The sequence below is a fragment of the Macaca mulatta genome, chromosome 3 (genome assembly GCF_049350105.2).
Source record: "Macaca mulatta isolate MMU2019108-1 chromosome 3, T2T-MMU8v2.0, whole genome shotgun sequence".
Lineage (NCBI taxonomy): Eukaryota > Metazoa > Chordata > Mammalia > Primates > Cercopithecidae > Macaca > Macaca mulatta.
Window position 1 is genome coordinate 7,944,932 of NC_133408.1, and position 11,675 is coordinate 7,956,606.

Sequence of the window (11,675 nt, forward strand, 5' to 3'; positions counted from 1 at the left end):
CCAAGGAGTCCTTTTGATCCTCAAGTTCCTGTTGTCTTCCCCCAGATATACTGAACCCCCTTAGCTCTGTTTCCCCACTGGGCAGGGCTCCTGGGTGGGTGTAAGCTAGGAGTCTGTCATTAATCACGACTAAGCAGAAAGGGCCCTTGTTTATAAAGAGCATGCACCTAACCCAGCCATAACAACACCACAACAAATTCTCCAAGCCTTGTCTAACCAGCTCCCTCCAGGCCCAGGTTCAGGCTCCTTCGTCTTCCCTTTAGCCCTCTCTGCACCAGGACCCCAGTGCTTAACACATCAGTAGAAATTACCTGCTTCCTCCCCAGCTAAACTCACAGCTACTCACTCTCTTTCTGATTGCTTTGCCCAGAGTCAAGTTGTACAAGCCCTATAAAAGTCTCTATTGAACAGCAGAGAATCCAGTCAAACTGATGTGAAAAAGTGAACACTCACATTCTTCTCCTGGGCTTCAGGGAGGTTGCCCGCATCTTCATTGCCCTCTTTTTGTGCCTCAGTTTCTCCACCTTCTTCAGCCTTCTCTGATCCCTGGTCATAAAGGAAACCCAGGATATGAGCTCCAAAAAACAAACAACAACAACAAAAAAAAAAAACCAGGCCACATATGCTGTGGCTTTCTTATTTAGACACACAGTATATAAATGAAGCAAACATAGACTGCCCACTCATTAGGTCACTTAGCAACCAGAGCATAGGATCTCCAAACCCCAAAATGCCGACTGGGATAAGTCAAAGATACAACCTATGTGCGTTGCAGGGTAACAAACTGCCTAAGTGAGGAGTTTCAATTCACCCACTTCAGGCTGATGAGGAGAGATTCAAAGAATTCTATCTTCACACAGTGTTTTCTATTGCTTGTATGGAGGGAGGCTTATAATTTTATAGATTAAAAATTAAGAAGATAGATAAGGTAGAAAGATAAAGTAGACAGGTAAACATACATAGATGGATAAATGGATGGATGCATGGACAGATGGATGGATGGATGGATGGATGGATGGATGGATGGATGGATGGATGGATGGATAATGTACAGAGACAGATAGATAAACAGACAGACGGAGGAATGGATGTATGGACAAACATGGGTAGGTAGGCAGGCAGGCATACAGACACAGATAGATAGATAGATAGATAGATAGATAGATAGATAGATAGATAGATAGATAGATAGATATAAAAATAGATAGATAGATAGAAATAAAAATAGATAGATAGATAGATAGATAGATAGATAGATAGATAGATAGATAGATAGATAGATAGATGGATGGATGGATGGATGGATGGATGGATGGATGATAATATGGTTAGGCTTTGTATCCTCCCTCAAATCTCATCTTGAATTATAATCCCCATAATGGTAATAATCCCCACATGTCAAGAGAGAGACCAGATGGAAGTAATTGAATCATGGGGCGGTTTCCCCCATGCTGTCCTCGTGATCGTGAGTGAGTTCTCACGAGATCTGATGGTTTCATAAGGGGTTCTTCCCTCTTTGTTCAGCACTTCTCCTTCCTGCTGCCTTGTGAAGAAGGTGCCTTGCTTCCCCTTCACCTTCCTCCATGATGGTAAGTTTCCTGAGGCTTCCCCAGCCATGCTGATCTGTGAGTCAATTAAACCTCTTTCCTTTATAAACTACCCAGTCTTGGGCAGTTCTTTATGGCAGTATGAAAACAGACTAATATGGATGGATAGATACAGACAATAGATGATTGATTAGATAGATGGATAGATAATAGACTGATGGGTGGATGGATAGAGAGAGAGAGAGAGAGATATTAGGATGAAGTAGACATTCTGAGGAAGCTAGCATGGGGATGATGGCTCGAGACACCAGCGCTTACCTCTGTGGTGCTCGGTGCCTCTCCCACTACGTCGCCATTGGGAAGGGACGATGCATCCTCGGGTGATTTTGTCACCTGCATTATGTAAAGTGAGAGTGTTTGAGAATTTTCTTAAGGACAACAGCTTGCATTTCAATGTCTTAACTATTCAAACTATATTTGTCTTCATCCTTAATCTTATCTTCACTAAGTAGGTAGGGCAGTCATTACCACCCACACTTCAGAGACAGGAAAATAAAGGCAGAAAATGTCACACTGTGGGTTAGGGGAAGGACTAAGTCTACACCTCCTCCCTGATGCTCCTTCAACTTACAAAATGGGTTCCAGCCTTTTAAAATATCAGGTTGTTTTTATTACAGAGGCACTGCAAGTTCGTGGGTGCAAATTAAGCCACACACACACCCTCCAATCCCACCCTCCTGTGATAATCAGTATTAAAAATGTGATAGGGTACCACTGCATCCTAATACATAAGGCTATTTTAGGGGGGAATTGATTGTCATTTTTCTTTTATTTTTGTGATTTTGAAACAGAAATGGGAACACAGTTTGCATGACTTCATTTTTAGCTCAATGTACCATGGACATTTGTCCAACTTAATTCATATGATCGATCCTATTGAATCATTATTTTTAACATATGCTTCATATTAAATATATAATAATTTATGCATACATTCTCCAGTCAATGGGTGTTCTGAATGTTTGTATGTTTCTTCCACTACAAATAACACTATACTAAACTGAATAAAATGGTGAGGTTATTCTTACTAGTTTTCAAAAAGGTGGCAGCAATTCATATCCCCACAGTGATACATAAATGTCTCCTTCTCCTTTATCCTCATAACCAGCGAAGATGATTGTTATCTCTAATGTTTACCAATATGTTGAGGAGAAAATAGAATTTCATTTTTTGTTTCATTTATACATTTATCATTATTGGAAATAAGGGCATATTTTTAATAAATTTTTAGCTATTTCTATTTCCTCTTCAAATAATTATCTTTATATGTTTTGCCCATTTTATTTGATTTTTTCTTTCTGTAGACATTGCAGTGAATGCATTGCTCATTTTTACTTCAGTTGTTTGTTCTTTACTATCAATTTTTAGAGTATCTTTCTATATTAAAAATTTTAACCCTTTGTCATGTTACAAATGTTTTTCTCCAGTCTATAGTTTTTACAGATTTTGTTGTATTTTTTTTTAGTTTTTAGTCTTTTTATGGGCAAATTTATCTAACTTTTATTCTCTAAAATATCCTTCTATTACTTTATATTGTTATTAATATCTAGAGCTTTAATCCATCTGGAATTTAATTTAGTATATGATGTAAAGTCAATGTCTACATTTGTTTTCTGCCAGATAGATGGGAAATTTTGCCTATATTATATATAAACCATCATTTCCCATTAAATCCAGATTATATATTTGTCATTTATTATAATATATACATAAATTTATGTTTCTACACTATCCTACATATAAATACTGATACAATGAAAATAAAAATTAAAATATTTTATATACACGTATATAAATAAAAATATATTTCTCAGATATACATATAAATATATACTGCTTTTATCATTGTAGCTTATAGGACATATTTTAATATTTGGAAAGTCAAGTTGTTACACAAAGTCTGTTTCAAAATTTTCTTGGCTCCTCTCAGACAATTATTATTCCAAAGACATTTTAAGATAATGTTTCTTTAGTTCCAAAAATTAAAAAATAGGATTTTGCTTGAAATAGCACTAAACATTTATTAATTTGGAAAATGTTCATTCCTTGTTGTTAAGTCATTCTATCCAGGGACATTGAAGGTTTATTTCTTCAGTATTTGTTAGTGTCCTTCAGAATAAAATTAAATTATGTTCTTCACAGAGGACCTGTATGTCTCTTGATAAATTTGTTCCTAAACATTTTACAGATTTTTATCACTACCATGAATGGGATATTTTTCCTTCTTACATTTTAACTTACTACTTATAATTATTAATGTAAACAAAACCTACAAATTTTTGTATATTCTTCTTTCATCAAGAAACTTAATAAACCATCTTACCAATTCTAATACATTTCACTAGAGTTTTAAAGATTTTTAGGCATGTGACTATATCATATGCAAATAAATATAATTTTTTTTTTCTTTGAGACGGAGTCTCGCTCTGTCACCCAGGCTGGAGTGCAGTGGCCGGACCTCAGCTCACTGCAAGCTCCGCCTCCTGGGTTTACGCCATTCTCCTGCCTCAGCCTCCCGAGTAGCTGGGACTACAGGTGCCCGCCACCTCGCCCGGCTAGTTTTTTGTATTTTTTAGTAGAGACGGGGTTTCACCATGTTAGCCAGGATGGTCTCGATCTCCTGACCTCGTGATCTGCCCGTCTCGGCCTCCCAAAGTGCTGGGATTACAGGCTTGAGCCACCGCGCCTGGCCAAGATAATTTTTAAATTTTATCTATGTCTTGTATACATAAGACTTATTACATTATTACAATAACTACAGCTCCTAAAACAATGTTAAGTAATATGGTGATAACAGGTATGCCTATCTTGCTTCTCATTTTAATAGAAATGCTTCAGTATTGCATGGTTCATTATATTTATAATTACCTCTGATAAATGTATTTTATATTTTAAGTTGTTTCCTTCTACTTATATTTTAATCGATTCTTAACTAGAAATATCTGATAAATTATATCAAATATCTTCTTGGCACTTATAGGTGCAATCATATGGTTTTTCTCCATTAATCACTTCATGTAATGAATTATGGCAACTGAATACATTCTGTTTGATGATGAATTATCTTTAATTCACTTCCGAATATATTTTGCTAGTATTTTATTTAGACTTTTGAGAAGGGGCATGGTGGCTTACATCTGTAATCCCAACACTTTGGAGGCCTAGGTGGGAGGATCACTTGAGGCCAAGAGTTCAAGACCAACCAGGACAACATAGCAAGATCCTTTCTCTACAAAAAAAAATTTATTAGCAAGGCATGGTGATGTATGCCCATAGTACCAGCTACTTAGGAGGCTAAGACAAGAGGATTGCTTGAGCCCAGGAGTCTGAGGTTGCAGTGAGCCATGATTATGCCACTGCACTCCCAACTGGGTGACAGAGCAAGATCCTTACTCAAAAAAAAAAAAAAAAAACAACCAGAGACTTTTACCCTCTGATTCACAACTGAGATTGATCTTAGTACAACTGAAAGTATCCTAAGTAATAGGATAGCTGCTACTAGAAACATAGAGTTTGCTGTTTGGGTCCAACAAAGTAAATGCCTGCTGAAACAAACACAATAGACAATGTTTTTCAGGAAAATGTAAAAATACAGAATCTCCACAACACAAGACTCACTATGTTCAAGATACCATCCAAAATACTTAACATACAAGGAACCAGGAAAATGTTACTCATTCTCAGGAGAAAAAACAACCAGTGAAGACCAACACAGAAAAGACGTGGATGCTGGAATTTGCAGACAAGGCTTTTAAAGCAGCTATTAAAACTATGCTTAAAGATGTAAAGGCAAACATGCTTGTAATGAATGAAACAACTGACATTCTCAATAGAAAAATAGAAATTATAAAAATCAAACAAGTGTAACATTTCAGAATTGAAAAATACAATATATGAAATAAAGAATTTACTAGACTGGATGTAGAATGAAAATGACAAAGACAAAAATAAGTGAACTTAAATCAGTAGAAATTATCCAATATGAAGATCAAAGAAAAACAAGACTGAAAAATATTTTAAGCCTTAGGGAAATGTGGAATAACAACAAAAGATTTAACATATATGTAGAGTGCCAGAAGGGGAAATGAAAACAAATGGAGCAGAAATAATATTTGAAAATATAATGGTTGAAAATTTTCTATATTTGGTAAATGATACAGATTCAAGACTCTCAGAAAACCCCAATAATAATAAGTACACCAAAGAAATCATAGGTAGGCATATCATAATCAAATGGCTGAAGACCAAAGATAAAATGAAAATCTTAAAAGCACCCAGAGAAAAATGATACACTACCTATAGGAAACAAGATTTCAAATTATTTTCATGTCTCATCAGAAACTATGGAGATCAGAAGACAGAAGGGAAAAAAACAGATCCAAGGTGTTGAAAGGAAAAAAAAAAAAAACCTGTCAACTAAGAATTTTATATCCAGTGAAATATCATTCAAGAATGAAAGCAAAGTAAAGACACTTCGGACAAAAGAAAACTAAAGAACTTATTGCCAGCAGACCTGCACTACGAAACAATGCTAAATGACTAAAGGAAGTTCTTTGGGCTGAAAGAAAATGGCACCAGATGGAAACTTCACTCTTCAAAAGGCATCAGAAATTTAAAAGTCTGGGTAAGCACAAAAGATTACCCCCTACTAAAAAAAAAGAAGAAGAAGGAGACTGTTCAATGGGAACATTACATAGTAGAGTTAATAGTATATGGAAACGTGATACACAGGATAGTATAGCATAAAGTATGGGAAACAGTCAATGGATGCATATGATGGCAATATTTCTGCATATTACCTGAAAGTGTTATAACATTAAGTCTAAGTAGACTGTGAGATATTAAGAATATATATAAGCCGGGCGCGGTGGCTCAAGCCTGTAATCCCAGCACTTTGGGAAGCCGAGACGGGCGGATCACGAGGTCAGGAGATCGAGACCATCCTGGCTAACACGGTGAAACCCCGTCTCTACTAAAAAATACAAAAAACTAGCCGGGCGAGGTGGCGGGCGCCTGTAGTCCCAGCTACTTGGGAGGCTGAGGCAGGAGAATGGCGTAAACCCGGGAGGTGGAGCTTGCAGTGAGCAGAGATCCGGCCACTGCACTCCAGCCTGGGCGACAGAGCGAGACTCCGTCTCAAAAAAAAAAAAAAAAAAAAAAAAAGAATATATATTAAACACCTAGAAAACCCTAAAGACTTCTCCAAAAAGCTCTTAGAACTAATAAAAGAATTCAGCAAAGTTCCCAGATATGAAATTAATGTACACAAATCAGTAGCTCTCCTATACACCAACAGTGACCAAGTGAGAATCAAATCAAGATCTCAACTACTTTTACAATAGCTGCAAAAAAATAAAATACTTAGGAATATACCTAACCAAGGAGGTGAAAGACCTCTACAAGGAAAATTACAAAACTGCTGAAAGAAATCATTGATGACACAAACAAATGGAAATACATCCCATGCTCACAAATGGGTAGAATCAATATTATGAAAATGACCATACTGCCAAATGCAAGCTATAAATTCAATGCAGTTCCCATCAAAATACCACCATCATTCTTCACAGAGCTAGAAAAAACAATCCTAAAGTTCACATAGAACCATAAAAGAGCCCACATAGCCAAAGCAAGACTAAGCAAAAAGAACAAATGTGGAGGCATCATGTTACCTGATTTCAAACTACAGTATAAGGCCACAGTCACCAAAACAGCATGGTACTGGTATAAAAATAGGCACACAGACCAATGAAACAGAATAGAGAACCCAGAAATAAACCCAAATACTTACAGCCAATTATCTTTGGCAAAGCAAACAAAAACATAAAGTGAGGAAAGGACACCCTATTCAACAAATGGTGCTGGGATAACTGGCAGGCCACATGTAGGAGAATGAAACTGGATCCTCATCTCTCACTTTATACAAATATCAACTCAAGATGAATCATAGACTTAAATCTAAGACCTGAAACTATAAAAATTCTAGAAGATAACATCAGAAAAACCCTTGTAGACATTGACTTAGGCAAGGATTTCATGACCAAGAACCCAAAAGCAAATGCAATAAAAACAAAGATAAATAGCTGGGACTTAATTAAACTAAAGAGCTTTTGCACAGCAAAAGGAACAGTCAGCATAGTAAACAGACAACCCACAGAATGGGAGAAAACATTAACAATCTATACATCTGACAAAGGACCAATATCCAGTATCTACAATGAACTCAAACAAATTACCAAGAAAAAAAAATCCCATCAATAAGTGGGCTAAGGACATGAATAGACAATTCTCAAAAGAAGATGTACAAATGGCCAACAAGCATATGCAAAAATGCTCAACATCACTAATGATCAGGGAACACCTCCACCCCTATTTAGACCTGCAGGTGCTGCCCCATGACCCCAACCAAAGCCCATGCAAACCAAAACCACAATGTGATACCACCTTACTCCTGCAAGAATGGCCATAATCAAAAATCCAAAAATAATAGATGTTGGTGTAGATGCAGTGAACAGGGAACACTTCTACACTGCTGGTGGGAATGTAAACTAGTACAGCCACTTTGGAAAACAGTATGGCTATTTCTTAAAGAACTAAAAGTAGAACTACCATTTGATCCAGAAATGTCACTGCTGGGTACCTACCCAGAGGAAAAGAAGTCATTATACAAAAAAGATATTTGTGCACACATTTATAGCAGCACAATGAGCAATTGCCAAAATATGGAAGCAACCCAAATGCCCACCAATGAGTGGATAAAGAAACTGTGGTATACATACATACATATATATATATGTATAGTTTCCATTGTTTGTGTGTGTGTGTGTATCATATATATATAAAAAGGAATGAATTAATGGCATTCGCAGCAACCTGGATGGAATTGAAGACTATTATTCTAAGTGAAGTAACTCAGAAATGGAAAATCAAACATTGTATGTTCTCACTCATAAGTGGGAGCTAAACTATGAGGACACAAAGGCATAAGAGTGACATAATGGACTTGGGGGACTCAGAGGCAAAGGGTGGGAAGGGGGTGAGGAATAAAAGACTACAAATAGGGTACAGTGTACACTGCTTGGGTGACGGGTGCACCAAAATCTCACAAATTAGTGGGACTAAAGAACTTACTTGTGTAACCAAATACCACCTGTCCCCCAAAAACCTATGGAAATAAAAATTTTTTTTAATATTTACATATTATAGTGACTAGAGCAACCACTACCAAATAATGCCAAGAGGCACAGTTAAAAATACAATAGATAAGTTAAAAAGGAAGTCTAAAATATATTCATATACCCAAAAGAAAGCAAAAAAGTATAAAACAGAGGAATGAAAATGGGAGACCAGCTCCAGTCTGTGCCTCCAAGATGACAAATAAAAGAAGGAACAAAGGTCATACCAAAAAGGGCCACGGCCACGTGTAGCCTATTTGCTGCATGAACTATACCTGATGTGTGCCCAAGAACAAGGCCATTAAGAAATTGTCATTTGAAACATAGTAGAGGCCACAGCAGTCAGGGGCACTTCTAGGCAAGCTTCTTCAACGCCTGTGTGCTTCCCAAGCTGGATATGAAACTACATTACTTTGTGAGTTGTGCAGTTTATAATATTAAAACAAAGTAGTGAGGAATCAGTCTCGTGAAGCTTGCAAGGACCGAACACCTCCACCCCTATTTAGACCTGCGGGTGCTGCCCCATGACCCTGACCAAAGCCCATGTAAGGAGCTGAGGCCTTAAAGACTGAAGAAAAACTATTCTCTGGAGAAAAATAAAGTGGAAATTGTAATTTTAAATAATAAAAATTGAAACGGGGCTGGACGTGGTGGCTCATGCCTGTAATCCCAACATTTTGGGAGGACGAGGTGGGTGGATCACTTGAGGTCAGGAGTTCGAGACCAGTCTGGCCAACACGGTGAAACCTCGTCTCTACTAAAAATACAAAAACAGCCTCATGTGGTGGCACCCGCCTGTAGTCCCAACTATTTGGGAGGCTGAGATAGGAGAATCGCTTGAACTCGGGAGACGGAGGTTGCAGTGAGCAAAGATTGCTCCGTCTCTAAAAATAAAAATAAAAAATAAAATAAATATGGAGACCAATAGAAAAAACAATGAAATAGTAAATATAAACACAATTATGTGAATGATTAATTGTTAATGAACTAAATACTCCAATTTATAACAGAGATTATCAAGATGAATTAAAATGCTCAAGACCAGCTGGGTGCAGTGGCTCATGCCTATAATTCCAGCACTCTCGGAGGCCAAAGAGGGAGGATCACTAGAGCCCAGGAGTTTGAGACCAGCCTGGGCAACCAGTGGGACCCTCTCTCTATAAAAAACTTAAAAATCAGCTGAGGATAGCAGTGCATGCCTGTAGTCCCAGCTACTCAGATGGCTGAGGCAGGGGGATCACTTGAGCCTGGGAGGGAAGTCGAGCTGCAGTGAGCTATGATCATGCACCGCACTCCAGACAGTGTGAGACTGTCTCAAAAAAAAAAAAAAAAAAAAAAATGCACAAAACCCAATCAGATCCTGTTTCCAAAAGACATTATAGAAGCAAAGACATAGGAAGTTGAAAGGAAATTGATGGAAAAAATATCCCAGGCAAACCATAAGCAAAAGAAATCTAGAGTAGTTTTATTGTCATATAATACAGATATAAAGACAAAGGGTATTATCAGAAATTGTAAAAGACAGCTGATAATTACAAAAGAGTCAATCCATCAGGAAGCTATAACAATCATAAATACGAATGTGCCTAATAACATAAGAGTTTTAAAATACAAGAAGAATAAATTGATAGGATTAAAGGGAGGAACAGAAAATGCACAATCATAGTCAGAGATATTTTCAACTGTAGAACAGCTGTGCAAAAATCCAAACTGATAGTCTCTTTTCTTCTAGGAAATTTTAGCCTTTTCAAATTTATTAGAACAACTGATATAGTTAGTTCAATTGCTTCTGCTATATTAATTCATGACAGCCTGTCTTCTCTCTTACGCTTTTTTCCTTTCCTTACTCTTGCTGGCTAAAGTTTCTCTTCATTCTGTTTTCCTCAGCTCTGCCCCCAGCCTCGTTAACATAAATGTTCTGAAATGCTTCTCTATTTCACTACTGTTTAGTTTCCTATTCATGATAGTCATCATTAAACATAATTCTCTATTAACATTCACAATTACACAATACATGGGTTCCCATCAAGATGGTTCACCTGCAACTGAGACGCGCCCTTTGGAACACTTAGACTTATTTCCCTTCTTTTCGCCATATCCCTCATCCATGAACACTATCCTTGTAATGGATATTTTCACATATCTCCTTTCTCACCTAGCCCCATCCACAGTGATGAACTCACTAGTGATACCAGAACTCCCAGATTTTTCCAGGATAGTTTACAATTCTTGATTTCACTATTAGTCAATGTTTTCCTTTACAGAAGTGGCTCTCGACATTGATAAAACATTAAGTTCACCTGGGAGTTCCCTGCCTGAAGCTTCTGTCTTAATTGATCTCAAATGTATCCCTGCCATACTATTTTTGATGGCAAAAACTGCAATTACTTTTGCACCAACCTAATAGCTTTAACGGCTCCCCCAGAGACTTCTAATGTGCAGCCAGGTGGAGGCTGACTGCCAATATCTAAACCTCTCTCTGTCCTTCTGGAGTAAGAACAGCTCCCTCGGACCTCCTGTGCCTCCCCACCCAACTCAGTGCTCACTGCCCTGCCCTGTTGACCACTGTGTTGACCGCTGTGTTGACCGCTGTGTTGACCGCTGTGTTGACCACTGCCAGGTTTAAGGGCAGGATGGAAGTGGGCTCTGCCTTTCAAGCTTCAAGCCCATGCCCAGGCCCTTCCTGTAACTGGAACACACCACTGGGGCTGTGCAGGGCCCATAGAGCCACTCCCATCTCTGACAGGCATTTGGACCTTGATTTCCTTCTTCAAACCAAACGTTTTTGCTTTCTAACCTTTCAGGGATTCTCCCATAGTTTCTGATCCTCAGGCAGCACACTTTCTGGTTTTCCTGCAGTCATAAGATAAGGGGGTGGGGAAGCTCTGCAGCA

General features: G+C 37.8%; 1 protein-coding gene across 5 annotated transcripts in view; it reads right to left on the bottom strand.

The window, feature by feature from the left end:
• Positions 1–11,675, bottom strand: part of SH3BGR (SH3 domain binding glutamate rich protein) — a 66,541-nt gene that overhangs the window by 14,167 nt on the left and 40,699 nt on the right. For all 5 annotated transcript variants that reach the window (XM_015132871.3, XM_015132870.3, XM_077995753.1 and 2 more), the window contains 2 exons: positions 1,866–1,940; positions 454–546 (listed from right to left, as the gene is read on the bottom strand). In XM_015132871.3, coding sequence (XP_014988357.3) covers positions 454–546; positions 1,866–1,940 — 168 coding nt within the window. The remainder of the gene's footprint in view (positions 1–453; positions 547–1,865; positions 1,941–11,675) is intronic.